The sequence below is a fragment of the Ixodes scapularis genome, unplaced genomic scaffold (genome assembly GCF_016920785.2).
Source record: "Ixodes scapularis isolate PalLabHiFi unplaced genomic scaffold, ASM1692078v2 PGA_scaffold24__2_contigs__length_7659602, whole genome shotgun sequence".
Lineage (NCBI taxonomy): Eukaryota > Metazoa > Arthropoda > Arachnida > Ixodida > Ixodidae > Ixodes > Ixodes scapularis.
In genome coordinates this window covers 3,075,712-3,092,813 of record NW_024609851.1, presented here as the reverse complement: position 1 = coordinate 3,092,813, position 17,102 = coordinate 3,075,712, and the positions used below count along the sequence as shown (strand labels likewise).

The window sequence follows — 17,102 nt, the reverse complement described above, 5'->3', positions numbered from 1 at the left end:
ATTCGTAGTATGGGCCACCAATGTGTCCGCACATCCGTCTGTTACCTCAGCTGCCGAGAAAATCGTGTTTAGAGTCTTATGCATATGGGTGAACTAGCACGTTCCACATGGACCTGTTCGAACTTTTGGTAAAGCTCCTTCCGCATTTTTTTTACTTCTCCAATTTATGTGGGTTGGCAGTCTGCACTCGTATGTAGTGTATGTATTCCTCTCCTTTATTTCTTGCTTTTGCCTGTTATTTTTCAAGATGTTCAATCAGAATTAACTCACCACCTTATTACTTGGAAAGGCTGTTGTTACTTCCAAAGTGTCTGTAAAACAATCTACCTGACATCTTTGGCTCACTCCCCGGTTTCTGAAGCTCGCGTTCTCCGAACAAAGCCTTTCTGATTTCTCTGTTCCTTTTTTCTTTTATGTTCAATAGATCAAGTTGTGAGGGTGCACCAGTCTGCGTCCTAGTGTTCCTGTTCTTTTGTCCTTGTCTTTTTGTGAACTTTTTTTCAAGTTGGTCCATGTTATTTCTTGTCGTATATTCTAATCTGTGTTTTTGTCTTTATACATAGTGCAGCCCTTACCAAGTAGAAGTTGGCATTCACCTTCGCCATCCTGATGTGAGTGTCCTGAGACGACACCGAATGACAGCTTCCTCTGCTGAAGGCCAGGCTCCATGGAAGACTGCCGAGGCTGTTCATGGTAAGGTGCTCTATATATTGAGCAATATAATAGCAACTTATTGCTGATAGGATTATTTTTAACGCAGACTGTGTTTATGGACTGGCCTTTAGCAATTCCGACGCCACTCAGGTGGAATGAAATCCGTTAGGGAAATTGCGCATTCCATTCGAAGCGAAATGCTGAGTTTACAACAGAAGTGCGTCTCGACTTGCTGCCAGTATTGCTGTGTGTGATGTGTTTGTATTTTTATCTGCTTATTTAGTGTCCCCACTAATGTCTGAAGCCTTCCCATTGGTGCACTTGTTAGTGGCAACACACAAACATGAATGAACGGCAAGAGTGGTGAACAGCGCCAATCACGCCGTTCATCACCGCGCCCATTGGTTTTCGGAGAAGTTTGTAGTATTGGTCACGATTGTATTTGGTTATATATCGCACATGAACACAACCAGGGCACTGTGCCTACAATTGACCTTTTTCAGAGTTTGGCCACGATCGTGGCGCGCCCTCGCGGGAATTGCTCGAAACATTATTGAAGGCTCCGGTACCGTCGCTCCGTGGTCCGCGCTAGCGCCAGGCCAGTCGTCGCTTCACGTGCATCTTTACTTCGGTATGGCTGAGGAAGACCCTCGAGGATTAATGAAAGCTGCTGTGTACCATACAGAGGACCTCGTTCGTTTTTATACCTTTAAAAATAGATAGACCGCCGATGCCGCTTCGGTTCCTACAGTGGACTCGGAGTCACTTAGTCATCACTTCGGGGTGGAGTCGTGCGAGCAACTGAAAAAGGGGTCGGCTTCCAAAGCAGTGTGTTTCGTAAGGAAAGTGATGATGAGGAGTTTCGTTCCCGACTCAATTATCCACCATGTGCGGAGCTTGGGAGCTCCATTTATGATGCCCACCCTACTGAAAAAAAACCATTTGAAATTCAAACGGGTGGCAAACTGGTCGCCCGTTTGAATCAAACCTGTCGATCCGTTTGGATCAAACGTGATTATGGGATACGGGTACCCGTTTGGAAACGGTACCCGTTCGAAACGGTACCCGCTTGATACAGGTGCCCGTTTGATACGGGTGCCGTATGGTACGAGTACCCGTTCGACATGGCACGTGACCACACGTTTGAACGTGCCCTTCGAAATGGCAAATTATGCGCTAGCCCTAAATGGGTATCGTCTGGGAGGTTGGTTATCTTAAACATATTTAAGACGTCCCGAATCTCATAAACGTATTTATAACATGGAGAAAACACGTAGAACAAATGCACTCGCGTAGGTGCTTGTAAGTGGACAGGAAAACCGACACAAAAGATTGTTTTCAATTCTCCTCGAAGTTTATTACCTCTTCTGTAGACAAGTACAAACGTGCAAGCGATCTGTGAACACTATACAGGTAGACTTTCGGGGAAATTATTCTCCTGGCTGCCGCGCGAATAGGCGCTGCATAATTCTTCAGATAATTTAGAAGAGTACGCGTAGAAGAACGGTCAATCGTTGCCAACACGTAGGTTGCAGTGCACTTACCATAACAATAGGGGACTTGAAAGAGGTAATCCGTGATATTTGTCGACACGGTCAAAGCAGGACAACCACACAAACACAAACGAGAGGGAACGGCTCCTTGGAAGTTTCAACACGATGCGGCGCACAAGCTGTCATTTGCCGAACCCAACCAAACCGCGAGAATTTGCGACTTCTTTGAAGAATCGCTCGTTGCCGATATACACGTGGGTCTTTTCGAACACTCATAGCTTTGGTGCACATCCAATACGTTGTCGAGAGACATCCCAATAAGACTGCAGGGTTACGCGACAGATTGAAGCAGGTAGGACGAGCGAACTTCGAGCAGCAACTGACAACAAGCAGACAACGAAAAAAGCGGCTGCAAGGCGCGCCCTTCCGGATCTCGATGCTTATCAGCGTGTAGCTCGCGCGCTGCTGTGGGTCACGTGACAGGGGTGACAAGAGAGGAGGGAGGGGGCGAAGTGAAGGCGCTGGGACCACCGGGACAGCCCCTCTTCCTCTCCCCAGGCATTCCAGGGAGATGCGTTTTTGTAGTCCCGAAGAACAAACGCGCGCGCGCGCGCGCTCGAACTTTGGAAATGGCGGCGGGGCTGCCAGAAGCTCGGCTTGCGCCCGAGCGAAGAAAGAACTCAGCGCAAGCTCGTAGTTTGAGTGCTGCAACGGCGGGCGTGCTCTCGCAATGCTCGATGTTCTTGCAGCCGCGTGTACGCGTGCTACCTTCGCTGCGTCTTGAATTAAAGTGAAACGGAGTCTAGACGTACATTCTTTCACGCGGTCGCGTCTTCTGCGAGAGAGATTCGAGCTGAATAAGTAAATTGAGGCAACAAAGATGGACAAAGTATTAAAGGTCTGTCAAAAATATCGGCTCACCAACGTCGCGCGTTTACGTAAAAAAAAAAAAAAAGGTGTTAGTTTTAGTTGCAGTATAATCGAAAATCAGCACAATTGAAATATAAATATAATTACTTGCATTACGCGGACGATCTGAAATCGATGAACCGGCGCTCCCAGCCTTCCGGAAAACATTGGCTGCCACGGCTGAAACGCTAGGCGTGCCCACGCCGCCGATCTGTACGTTCAAGATCAAACGGGCTCCGGAGAGCCGTTTGATTAAACCGGTGCAGTTTGCAACATGGTCGCCGGTTTGAGCAAACGTGCGACAACTTTGCCCAAACGAGTCGCCCATTTGCCCAGACGAGCGACCCGTTTGCCAAATAGGTGACCGTTATGGCTCATACGGGGGACCCCTTTGAGCCATACGGGCGACCCCTTTGACAAACTGGAGACCAGTATGGTTAAACGGTTACCGGTATGGACCTGTTTATTTTCATATGGGCGCCAAATGGTTTTTTTCAGTAGGGCAGCCACTACAGACAGCTGATTTTGCACTCATTGAGCGCCTAACTTATTCAAGCTTATTGCGTTCCGTCACTTCGCTGTACTTTGTACCGCGCGAACGCACGGGGCATCGCCGTACCCGGGAACGGGTAAACGAATCCTGACGGGATGAAATCCGGGCGATCTTGATATTGCGAAGGCTCGCTTCCACCGTCAAAAAGTAAGGAACGGTAGGGTAAAAACAATCTCGCTTTGAATTCAGCACGTTTACGAAGCTCCAACGAAGTGGGCCATGCAAACACGGGAGTTCGCGGTTGGTTGCCAAGGCGTTCGGTCAAGGTTCCGTCTCCTTAGGTCTTGAATCCATTTCGCACGCTTTATTAACGTTTCGCCAGTGAACGATTTTTTTTTTTTCATTTTTCAATTTTAACGCGGCATGTCGGGAATTGGTATAGCGCACACCCGACGAACGGAAAGCTTTATCCACTTTTCCTTCACTCGAGTGTAGGGTGCGTTATGGCTACGTTGTACAACCTATCGTGAACACTCACTGTATCTTAGTTAAAAGCAGAATCTCCCGCCGTCACTTTGAGACCCTCGCCACCTGACATGGTGGATATGCGTCATAGGTTTCTTAAAAAGGGGGGTTGGGGGGGGTCTTTTGAAAGTGAGGTAGAAAGGGCAGCGTGTTGTACATCAGGTGCTTTCGTGCACCACCCGCAAAAGGCTGCTGGAACTATATAAAATGTTGCATTTCAACCATTTTTGCTGCCTTTTGTGCAACTAAACAGCTGCGCAGTGGTGACGCAAGACGACTATGAAGCCAAACAGCGAGAATAACGAGAGAGTGAAGCCAAACCAGCACTGCCTGAACGACTGAGCGGACGGGAGAGCCACCAAGAATGGCGCCTTTCCCTTTCCTCCCCTCTTTCGGAGTTGGCACATGCGCCCAGCGATCTCTCAAAAAGGTCAATTCAACACTCTCAACATTTGAGTGAATACAACCTGTAGCTGGTCGCACTTTCAGAGTCATTTAAATATAACACAAATGAATAATAACATTGGCATTTTTCTCGTGCCAAACCCTTCACACCTGTTCTGATCTCCGCGAGATAACAGTAGCATCGTTTCTGTTGTAGTGGCACGGCAGACTCTATACATGTTTAGCTTCGATCTTTGTAAGGGGGACTCTGTAATCCGATTCTACTCATCTCTGGTGTACTACATAGCACCATATTTGCAGAGATATTCTTCAGACTTTGCAGTTCCATTAAAATGTCTTTCAGTTTATAAAATATTTGTTATTTGGCTTGTAAATTTTCAAGCATATCTAGATTGAAGGCAGCAAATATATTACCTGCAGTCATGATATGTGTCCGAAGTATATTGCATTAACATAATTGACCCAACCTCTGATTTTTGTTTTCAGCGCCTCTAACGTATTGTGGATGCTAGGATTGCTTTTGTTTCTTTCCTTGTTTCACATAATCTACAACACTCCTTTCATCTTTATAGTCAGTGCAGCCCTCACAGAACGGAAGCTAGCATCGACTAGGCCGATTCGTTCCTGCATCACCAGCCGAGCCGAGGATCAAGTTCATGGCAGTCTGCAAAGGTTGTTGATGGTAAGCTGCTTTATATATACAGCTGTGTTATAGCAGCTTGTGTTGGATGACAATTGGACATGCGTTTTTATGTTCTAGAAAGTGAAATTTTCATGGGCATACTTGCAACGTGAAACCTTACCAAGCCTGTTCTGATCTTTCATCCTCTTGAGATTTCAGTGCAGCCGATTCTGCTGCACACGCAATGCCTACTTCGGCCAGGTAGAGACTTGATCCATATGAAGGTAAGCAGGTGATTATCCACTGCTCAGTGCTGTCCGTGGTGACGTTCTCTCCTTGTGAGACGACTTACCGCACTTGGTTTGCAAGGCATTTTAAAAGCAATGCAGGACAGCTGCTTCATAATGCTCCCAGTACTGAGCAGTCGACAATCGCTTGTTCACACTCGTAGAGATCACGACCGTACTTCAAGCTCAGCAAGTGTGACACTTATGTGGTTCAGCCTAGCTGTGGTGTGCTTTGAGGTATGTGTATAGCTAGCTGACTTGTGTACACACAGTGGCTGTGCGGTATAAAACGCGCCCAATCGGCAACTTTAATGCTCGCTTGTGGAGTGCCATTGATGAATTATTTTTGCGTGCATGATATGTGTTCAGACTTTTTTTTCCTCGCTTACCGACAATCCTAGCTGATTGCAGAGCGTGAATGTGAAACACTCCAGCAAGCCTCCAAAGGAGCATGCAGTGTAATTTTGGTCTATTGTGCAAGCGAGGAAAAGGAGACTGTACGTTTGGCTGTTGAGGCTGCGGTATAGACATTAGATAGTTTTATCTGAGCATTGTTACGACCCGCTCCACTACACAGGAAAGCACCTGCATGCGCACAACGCTCAGTCAGCAACGACCAATCGGAGCGCAGATGCCGATGGAGCAGACAATTCCTTCACCCCCATGGCCACTGCCGACTTATCGTTATGTGCATGCCTGGTTACTTTCCCGCTCAGTCGGTGAGCGGAGCCGGCCGTAAAAAAGCGCTTAGCTAAAACTTTTTCTGATAGGGGTGGCTGACGCATAAATATTTGAGGCTGAGGGATGGCCGATATTGCTCACATTGATTCTTAGTACGAGCAGCTCTCATCGCAATACAAAAATTATGATTCAAACTTCCTCTACCCCTCTCTGAAGGTTTTGAGACATGTGCTCCGGGCAGTATTGTCTTGCTAGACATAATTATACCTATATCCACTCTAATAAATTCTCAGAGGATGGAGTCAGTTGCCACATAGCTTCTGCGAAACCAAATTTGGAACTCACTCCTCCTACCTGTTTTCCACTGTATTGAGAACTTTGTCTCAGTATGTAATGGGCCTGTGAAGAAAATTGACCAGATAAACAATATTACTTAGAAAATAGATGTCCACGCCCGGCACAGCACGCGAAATAATGAGTCCAGACGACGATAACGAGAAGAAAAAAAATATATATACGTATTTTACAGAACTTATGAGAAAGAAAGAAAAAAAAGAAATTGGTAATAGTCGAGGTATAGCTCAAAAAGAAAAGAAAAAGGAACACAAGGACGAGTGTCACCTTCGGTCTCTTCCAAAATCGCGAGTCTCCGTTGTCAAGTCACTCACGACCTTTTGATCGGACGGTGCCACGATGGGTCCTGTCCTGGACGATGTCTGGTCCGTAGCGACGACCGAATCTCGGAGCGTAGCCGGTTACGGGTAGGGTCGGTTTTCGGAGCTCAGCCGAAATCGTTTCCCGGGTCTTGCGGAGCTCTTCCAAACACGTCCGCCCTCGTTCTCCGTCGGGTAGTTGTCCTCCCCTTTCTTGTTCCTTCCTCTTCCTTGTCACAAAAATTGCAGATATCCTCTTCTTTCTCTTCTCCGGTTCTCACACGTGACACCGATACATATTAACCTGCATGTACCGACCACTGTACACCGCCTCACTACTGATTTGGTATTTTCAATTGATTTGCCTGAACTGTTCGCACTTTTAGACATCTTAATGATGATCACGAGGGAATGTTTCCTGTCATGTGATGTCATATGCTTAAAGTAAGTGAGGCTTGCGGGTATTTTCTAGGCCTATGGGGCATGCCGATGGTAAACACCTAATGTAAATTTGATGGTGGACGCTGATAATATATAATGGTTTGGGTGTAAGTCGCTATTTTTTTTAGGAAGTCTGCAGATGACTTTTAGTCGTCAAGTTTCCATTTTGTGGGAACACGGGGGGTCATACTCTGCAACGCATTACATGTCTACGTGTGTCTACCCAATATCATTAGTATGTGTACAGCAGTGGGTAGTATATGTCAGGGATATGATTTTTCATTGTCTCAGCAAGGCTAATGAATCGCTACGTTTACCTAAAAATGCTGAATGTGGATATTAGGGACTGCGCACCTATCGTAACGTCAATGTTAAGCTGCAGGCCAACTACTCCACCAAGCTCGCCCGTCTCTCGACATGCCCTTTTGAATTAAAATATGGGATTTCCACAAGCCTTTCTCTGAAGTGGGCCGTTTCATACAAATAGCTGACCTTGATTATAAGATAACTGGACCATTTTTGCCCTTTGGTCATCCAGTGTGTTGTTACAGGTGTGTCCGTTAGGGAAGTCGAAGTATTTTTGTTTTGATATAGTTTCCAGACTGAAAATAAAATAAAGACAATTAGTGCATTAGCTACAAAAAATTTCCTTTTACATGAACTGCTTGTCCCATTCCCCTCACCTCAGTTTAAAATTTCTGGATTATCACATGCAGCTGGTATTGATTTACCCTGTCATTCTACTGTGGTGTCGATTCTCTTTAGAGGTGCTGTAATGAAGGACTTGCCTTCCTGGGTACATGGTCGACTTGCATCACAAGCTGCATGAGAAGTGTGAAGGAAATTTGCTAGGGCCCGTGACATGCAACCCCTTTCATCCAGCGCACTCCTCTGGCGACAAGCCCATGATTACCAGTCGAACTGTAGCTTCACTGCAACTGACAATAAACAATTACGGTAACAATTTTGTATGTTTCATTTACTACCCATGTATGAGTGACAGATAGATGTCATTTAAAAGTAAACATTTTTGACAGAGGTCTGTCTGGTTAGGAAGAAATTGACAGTTTTTGCGGACTCTAACCAAAGTTTTATTTAAAAAACACATAAACCCGACGTTTCGGGACCCGCTCGGTCCCTTGGTCACGGGTGACTGTAGGTGGGGGCGCGGTGGGGAAGGTTGCCCAGGTGGTTGGCCTTGCTGAGGCTTAACCCAGAGGGCGCGGGGGAGGGGGCGCGGTGTGAAAGGTTGCCCGGGCGTTTGACCTTGCTAAGGTTTACCCCAGAGGGCGCGAAGTCCAGACACGTACGCGCTCGGGAGAGTGCCCTTGGACCGGTTCACGTTCTTACTCGTTGTTTGGATAAACCAGGACTCTAGATGAAGGCGTTTCCTCCAATGTCCCTCGGTGGCCACGATCTGAGTCTCGTCGAGGGAGAAAGAGTGCCCCGTTTTTTGCTCGTGCTCTGCCAGGGCGCTGGCCTCAATATCTTTCTTCCTCACGTCGTATTTGTGTCGTCGAATACGATCCGGGAAGTTTTTCGTTTCCCCCACATAAGCGACCGGGCAATCCGCGCACGGCACGCGGTACACGAGGCCTTGAGCCCTTTCCCTTCCTGGTCTGTCTTTGGGGAGAGGAAGCCGCCGACGGATGGTAGACACGGGCTTGTGGGAGACGGCGATGCCGTGTTTCCGAAGGACGCGTCCGACGGTCTCACTCACATTTTTCACATAGGGGAGACAGATCCGATTAGACGGTCTCGAGGTCGGAGTCACAGGGGGGCGGCGTAGGCGTTTGTAGATGTCGTTAATGAACCGCTTTGGGTAACCATTGTTAACTAGATCAGCTTTGATCTTCTTAACTTCTTCTCGTAGGGCCTCCTCCGTAGAACACACGGACAGCGCCCGTCGGAAAAGGGCGCTGACCACTGATGCCTTGTGCGATGTGGGGTGATACGACTCGAAGTCCAGGTATCTACCGGTGTGCGTAGGTTTTCGGTATACCGCGAAGCTGAGCGCGTCAGAAGCTCTCCTGACGCTCACATCCAGAAACGGGAGCACACCGTCTGTCTCTCGCTCCACCGTGAACTGAATCGACGGTTCAACGGAGTTCAAACACTGGCACAGGCGCTCAACCTCACTGGCTTCGACGATGCAGAAACAATCATCCACATACCGGAGGAAGGTCTTGGGCTTTGGATTAAAGCAAGAAAGAGCTTTTTTGTTCGATGTACTCCATCGTGAGGCTGTCTATCATTTTCAAAGAGCACCCGGATTCACGCAGCCTTTATCTTAGGTTAATTTGTCGCAACGGGTCCGCTCCCGCTTTGTACGGTCTACCAAAAATCCACAAGCCCGAGGTCCCCCTCCGCCCCATTGTGGACTTCACTACTTCCCCACTACGTGCAGTTTCGGCGTACCTGCACCAGCTCATCTCCCCCCTTACTGGCACCACGGACACATACCTGCGAGATTCGAGTCACTTCATCGATCTCGTCAAAGGACTAAAGGTGAACGCCGACGAATCTCTGGTTTCCTTTGACGTCGTGTCACTCTTCACGAGTGTGCCGGTGCCCCTGGCACTTTCTGTGGCCAGGACGGCCCTTTCCGCCGATTCCGGGTTAGCAGAACGAACCTGTCTGTCCGTGGACGAAATCTGCCGCCTTCTGGAGCTGTGTCTCTCGAGCACATACTTCTCGTTCAATGGACGCTTCTACAAGCAAACGAGTGGAACTGCCATGGGAGCTGCGATCTCCGTTACCATGGCCAACCTCACGATGGAGTACATCGAACAAAAAGCTCTTTCTTGCTTTAATCCAAAGCCCAAGACCTTCCTCCGGTATGTGGATGATTGTTTCTGCATCGTCGAAGCCAGTGAGGTTGAGCGCCTGTGCCAGTGTTTGAACTCCGTTGAACCGTCGATTCAGTTCACGGTGGAGCGAGAGACGGATGGCGTGCTCCCGTTTCTGGATGTGAGCGTCAGGAGAGCTTCTGACGCGCTCAGCTTCGCGGTATACCGAAAACCTACGCACACCGGTAGATACCTGGACTTCGAGTCGTATCACCCCACATCGCACAAGGCATCAGTGGTCAGCGCCCTTTTCCGACGGGCGCTGTCCGTGTGCTCTACGGAGGAGGCCCTACGAGAAGAAGTTAAGAAGATCAAAGCTGATCTAGTTAACAATGGTTACCCAAAGCGGTTCATTAACGACATCTACAAACGCCTACGCCGCCCCCCTGTGACTCCGACCTCGAGACCGTCTAATCGGATCTGTCTCCCCTATGTGAAAAATGTGAGTGAGACCGTCGGACGCGTCCTTCGGAAACACGGCATCGCCGTCTCCCACAAGCCCGTGTCTACCATCCGTCGGCGGCTTCCTCTCCCCAAAGACAGACCAGGAAGGGAAAGGGCTCAAGGCCTCGTGTACCGCGTGCCGTGCGCGGATTGCCCGGTCGCTTATGTGGGGGAAACGAAAAACTTCCCGGATCGTATTCGACGACACAAATACGACGTGAGGAAGAAAGATATTGAGGCCAGCGCCCTGGCAGAGCACGAGCAAAAAACCGGGCACTCTTTCTCCCTCGACGAGACTCAGATCGTGGCCACCGAGGGACATTGGAGGAAACGCCTTCATCTAGAGTCCTGGTTTATCCAAACAACGAGTAAGAACGTGAACCGGTCCAAGGGCACTCTCCCGAGCGCGTACGTGTCTGGACTTCGCGCCCTCTGGGGTAAACCTTAGCAAGGTCAAACGCCCGGGCAACCTTTCACACCGCGCCCCCTCCCCCGCGCCCTCTGGGTTAAGCCTCAGCAAGGCCAACCACCTGGGCAACCTTCCCCACCGCGCCCCCACCTACAGTCACCCGTGACCAAGGGACCGAGCGGGTCCCGAAACGTCGGGTTTATGTGTTTTTTAAATAAAACTTTGGTTAGAGTCCGCAAAAACTGTCAGATAGATGTCACAGCTGCTTTACTAAAAAGGTGTATACCTGTGCCAGAAAGTTACTTTCAGGCACAGTCCGAAATAATTGTTTACACACATTACTTGTTAAAATTAGCCTTGTTATGAACTACATCATTCCTATTCAGGTGTAAATTGCACACAAAACCAAATGTTAGCCTGTAAAACAAGGCCGTGAGCTGTACGGTTTTAGCCCGATAGCCTGGGTTCTTGCTGGTTTAAATGGAACCAAAATAGAGATTCTATCTAGTTTTAAAACATTTGGCGTTATATTCACGGATCGAATGAGTTGGGATGAACACGTAAATTATATTTCGGTAAAATTGACACGAGTCGCAGGCTTAATGTATCGTCATCGCCATATTCTGCCCACAAATGTAAAATTAATTATTTATAATGTGTTAGAACTCCGCCGCGAGGAACGAGCCGTACGCCATGTTTTGACAAAACGAAAACAGAAGATTACGATGTTTATCGGGATTGCGTCATGTGCGATGGCTATACAAGAAAACGAAAATTGAGTTTCTTCACACTCCCCCACAATGACGTCAAGTCATTAATAAATAGATTCCATGGGGTATAAAAGTTGTACGGGTCTCCTAACAATGGTACCATTAGGGAAGACGCACCATAGCAGCTCGTATGTGCCCGTCTCGTCCAGTCAATGCTTCTACGACTTCTCCCGTCTTCCAGAGTTGTCGAGGTTGGAGATGTTGGTGAACCAACACTAGAGTTCCTTTCTTCAGGGCACTGGAGGAAGTCGGCACCGTGAAATGAGCAGATCGCAGACTGGTCAAGTATTCCCTCTTCCATCTACGCCAAAATTGATCTGCCATCCTTTGACGGTAACGCCACCGCCTGTTGTATTGTCCTTTAAGGGGAGCCACAGGCTCCACGCTGGAGCTGGTCGAAAGTGCAGTTAAACGCTTTCCCACCAGAAAATGGGAAGGCGTGAGTGGTTCCTTTTTGGTGGCTTCGGTGTAGACGTATGTCAGAGGTCTTGAGTTAATAACAGCCTCAATTTCAGTTAAGATGGTCGTCAGCTCTTCGAAGTTGCAGTAGCTGTTACCCAAAACTTTCTTGAGCGAGGATTTCACCGACCGGACCATCCTTTCCCAGAACCCACCCCACCAGGCAGCTCTCTCGATTATAAACTTCCACTGTATCTGCCGATCAGCGAAGTAGGCTTGTATCTCCTCTCCTTTTTGTGGGAGGTTAGGATCGGTGATGCCCATGCTTTCCAGCTCCCAAAATGACCGGAGCTCGGTAGACAATGAGCATGTGCTTCCACCCACATTGGCCTTCAGAACTGCCGCAGTAGAACAGGAGGCAGTCAAACCGCTGTGGGGAATCGGTCCTTGAAGTGTCCATCCAAAGTCTGTTTTGACAGCGACTAGAGCGCCTTGCACTTTTTGGACCTCACCAGAGACAAGAGCCCAATAGTAGTCAGCACCAATAAGAATGTCAATACCATGTCTTGTTAACTGGGCTGGTGGCAAGGTGACGTCTGCCAGCTCAGCTATCTGTACTTGGACTCCTTGCACTACACTCTCAGGTAGAAGAAGATGATCGGAGCAAATCTCTGGTATCTCCAGAGCTTCTAGGCAGTGCTTCTTTTGGCTGTACTGGCTCCTTAGCCAGATTCGTACCCTTCTGCGTTTTTCCTTGATGATGTTTCCTGCTCCTCCAAAAGGGTAGATAGTAATGTCTTCTTCACCAACAACCTCGAGCTGCAGCTTACGTGAAAGTTCTTCCATCACAAAGGTTCGTTGGCTTCCTCCATCAAAAAGGATGCGTGTGAGAGCTCTTTGCTGTTTCCCTTCCGCCCAGACCTGAGCTGTTTGAAGTAGTACAGCAGATGTTTTATCGCTCTTCCTGCCAGTTGAAGAGTGTAACTCTGCTGCGGTGTTCTTACTTTTCTTCCAGGATGGGTCACACATTTGAGTTATGTGCCTTCGCCCGCATGTTTCACACATGATTCTTTTCTTGCGACATTCTTTGGAGGTGTGTCCCTTGATCGAACACCGGAAACATCGTCCTGCTTCTCGAAATCTTTGCTTCTTCTCCTCCAGAGAAATTGATGTCTGACAATTTCGTATAGCGTGGTTCTTCGTGGCACAGAATGCGCACGGTTCAGTCTGCTTGGAGCGACTAGTTGAGGAAAGAGCAGCGGCTGATTCCTTCAGAGAAGCCTTTCCACCTTCTGTTATTTTGGTATGGCTCATACCCTTGGCTTCTCGCTGACGAACTTGTTGAGCCTCTTCACGGCTCTCCACTTCGAGCTTAAGGAAGCGTTGTAGGCTCTCTATTTTGATACAGTCGTTTTCCTTGTCTGTAGGACGTCGACACTTGTGGTAATCAATGACTAACTCTCCCGGCAGCATTCTTAGTAGTGCAGAGCAGAGCTTAGCTCCGTAAGTGTCGCTCTTCACCCCGAGCGTTGCAAGTGGTCATAGAGACGTCGCAATCCGCTCACCTCGCTCGAGTGTCGTACTGCTGGCAAATCAAGTAGTTGGGAGAGGTGTTCTTGAATGAGAACGTCAGTCCGACCGAAGCGCTCCCTGAGAAGCTCAACGACGGTATCGTAGTTTTCTCCCGTTGCTTGAATGCCGGCTATCGCCGATGCTGCCTTTCCCGTAAGCGCCAACCGCAGGTACAAGAACTTCTCAGCGTTAAAGAGGCTGTCGTTGTCATGTATGGCTTGCTTGTACTGTTCCCAGAAGGGTTGCCAATCGGTAGCTGCACCGCCAAACCGTTGAAGCTCCAGTTTCGGCAGCTTCACCTTAGAGGTTGCAACGTGTCCGTCGCCGTCGTTGTGAATCCGCGTTGTACCGGTTTGGGGCCTCGCTCGTCGGAGTTCCTCTACCTCCTGTGCGATGGTGGCGATGTACGCGACGATCTTGTCGTCATATTCAATCGTGCGGGCGTAGTTTTGCTCAACGTCTCCGTCAGGTACCAGTGGTTCGATGGATGCGTTCACGTTGCTCAGCTGTATTCGCAACTCACTGAGCCCCACCGATAATACGTTGAGGCTTCGCTCGTCAGAGTGGCTTGCGAAAGCTGCGTCGATGTCGGAGATCAGCCTCGTTACTTGAGACCTCAGAGCCGTCCGCTTCTGCTTTAGTCGTTCCATGGCGTCTCTGGGTCTCGCGGCGTTGCTGGCGTTGCGGCGTCACTAGGCCTCGTTGGGCGAGTACTTCGGTAGCGTCGTTGGGGTTCACTCTCTTGCGGCGTCCCTTGGCTCGTTTCGTTGCGGCGTCACTAGGCCTCGTTGAGTAATGTCAGCAGCGTCGCTGGAGCTGGCTCTCTTGCGGCGTCCCTTGACTCGTTGAGTGATAACGTCGGTAGCGTCGTTGGAGCTCTTCTCTTGCGGCGTCCCTTGGCGCGTTTTTTTGGCGCGTTTCGTTGCGACGTCACTAGGCCTCGTTGATTTATAACGTCGGTAGCGTCGTTGGAGCTCGCTCTCTTGTGGCGTCCCTTGGCTCGTTTCGTTGCGGGTGGATGCCCCGTCGTCATTCCGTCGTGACTATATCGTTGTCATCCCGGGCTTCGGCACCAAAATGTTAGAACTCCGCCGCGAGGAACGAGCCGTACGCCATGTTTTGACAAAATTAAAACAGAAGATGACGATGTTTATTGGGATTGCGTCATGTGCGATGGCTATACAAGAAAACGAAAATTGAGTTTCTTCATAATGCATTATTTCTCTCCCAAATCCATTACTCCTTCTTAGTCTGGGGTACTACTACTAATACAAATTTAAACAAAATACTTGTGATACAAAAGAAAATATTGCGAAGTATTTGTAACGTGTCATACGATCACCCTAGCGAACCTCTCTTTAAACGTTTAAATTTGATGCCTGTAAATAGATTATATAAATATCGTTTATGCATTACCTATAAATCAGAAGTACAAACAAATATTCATGCCCTTAGTGAATTGGCGTTTCTCTCGCTGAGCGTAGCAACATATCCTACTCGAAACACGCAAATTTGGACGCTTCCCATTTGCAAAACTAACTACGGTGAACAAATGTTAAGTATGCACTTCCTCGACTGCTTAATTTTCTTGCTACTCACAACATTGACCTTCCGACAAGATCTGTAAAAAATCTCCGAGCATTTTTTTCTTTTCCAAATGTGATTGCTTACTTGTCATGTTTGATAACCTAAATGTTTGCTGAATTGTATAATGCTTTGCTTGCATGTGCTTTGATTTTGTTTGCCTCTTATATAGTCGCACCTTTTTTGTGATATTGTCCTGTTCTTATCCCTAAAATTGTTATCTTTTCTCTTGGTTTTCTTTTTGGATTATTTGTGCCACTGCTGCCATGTGTAAGGAGGGGGCCGAGGGCCCGTCGAGCTGCATGATGCAGCTTTTTTTCCTCGGTCTCCCTCCGTCATTTGTGTTTTGACGGAAAAATAAACATTATTATTATTATTATTATTATTATTATTATTATTATTATTATTATTATTATTATTATTATTATCTTGCGGTACTGCTTGTACTATGCCTGGGATTTGCGCTGGCGGCAGCCTGTGAACTCGCTGGGACAAAAGACCGGGAACTGTGTGGCTTGAGGCCGTTAGCCTGGGATCTTGCTGGTATCTTACCGTATTACTGGTACTAGGCTAAGGCTTTGTGTTGGCAGCATCCTGGGAACTAGCTGAAACGCCCAGTGCCGGGCGTCCTAGTCAGTCCCGATCGCTAGCCAGTGACTGGCAATCTCACTGGCCCGTTGTCGCCCCACGGGGCGTTTCCAGCGTCGGCCCAGTATGATCTTGCCAGCAGGCCAGTACCGCCCCATTTCCAAACCAGCGAGTTGTGCTACTTGGGCGACAGCAACCATGATTTCCACGTTGCTCGTGATAACGCTCAAGAATTTCAACAAAATATCTGGCAGCACTTTTGGCTGCTTCAGTTTGCATCGCATCGTCAAGGCATCCACATCTAAAGCGGCTCCGATCTATGAAAAAAGCTCTTGGAAGAGCGCTGTCCTTTTTAGGGGGCATGGGAACAGCTGCACCGTGCGGATTGAGTAACACCCCTCTGTTCTTGGTCGAGCAGGTTGCTTCACTTCTTTCCTTGCATTCAAATAAGTGAGACGACGTTTTCCTTATTTTGTTCACATGCCCACAAGCATTACTGTTTCTAGCATGTCAGGAACGAGGAACTAGAAATTACAAACAACATGAGGCCATGGCGCGGTAGGAAGAAGTGGCCGCGCACACGAAAGATGTCTGCCCCACTGTGCATACGGGAGCGCGGGTGCTTTCTCTTCTCCCCCCAAAACACCGAAAAGGGCATGAACAGAATGCACTCAGAGCTCGTGCTACTCCCGGTCGTTTTCACCGCCGTCACAAGTTGTACCGCGGCAGAGACGGTGTGGAATTTTTCGAGAGGTTGTCCGGATGGTCGCCATCTGGAACCTGCGACACATCTACCTCCTCGGGTTCATAGAACGCTTTTAGGTCGGCGACATAAATAGACCCGCACACTTCACCAGATTCGAAATGCACTAGCTCATAAGACAGGTTGGAGAGCTTCCTAATAACACGATAGGGGCCATCCCACCTCTTTGCTAAAGAGGCCATGAATCCTCTAGCAGCATCACTCAGCGGATGAGTTCGTCTCAGTACCAGATCTCTTACCTTGAACTGCAGATTTTACCTCCCCTTGTTGTACTGGTTTGCCTGCTGCAGGTCTTGAGACGTCGAGGCTCTCTCGAGCTTCACGCAGGTTCTCCGTGAAACGCTTCCGGAGATTTTCTGCGAACTGCCTAATAGTGCGCTGCATGCTTGCAGGGTTTGTTCAAACAAGGCCGTTTCCCAGGGGAAACATGAGCTCTTTCCCAAAGTTAAGTTGAGCCGGAGTGAAACCCGCGGACCAGTTGATTGTTGTGCGGGCAGCGAATGCCATTTCCGCCAATTTCGTGTCCCTGTCTTTGTGTCGATCTGTATGCGCTACAAGCAT

The 17,102-nt window shown here is 48.5% G+C and overlaps 1 protein-coding gene across 1 annotated transcript in view; it reads right to left on the bottom strand.

Annotated features, from left to right (window-relative positions):
* Positions 1–14,256, bottom strand: part of LOC121836298 — a 47,068-nt gene extending 32,812 nt beyond the window's left edge. Inside the window, exons 1-2 of the mRNA XM_042291160.1 lie at positions 13,600–14,256; positions 12,419–13,558 (exon numbers count right to left, since the gene is read on the bottom strand). Of these exons, the coding sequence (XP_042147094.1) occupies positions 12,419–13,558; positions 13,600–14,256 (1,797 nt within the window). The remainder of the gene's footprint in view (positions 1–12,418; positions 13,559–13,599) is intronic.
* Between the last annotated feature and the right edge of the window lie 2,846 nt (positions 14,257–17,102).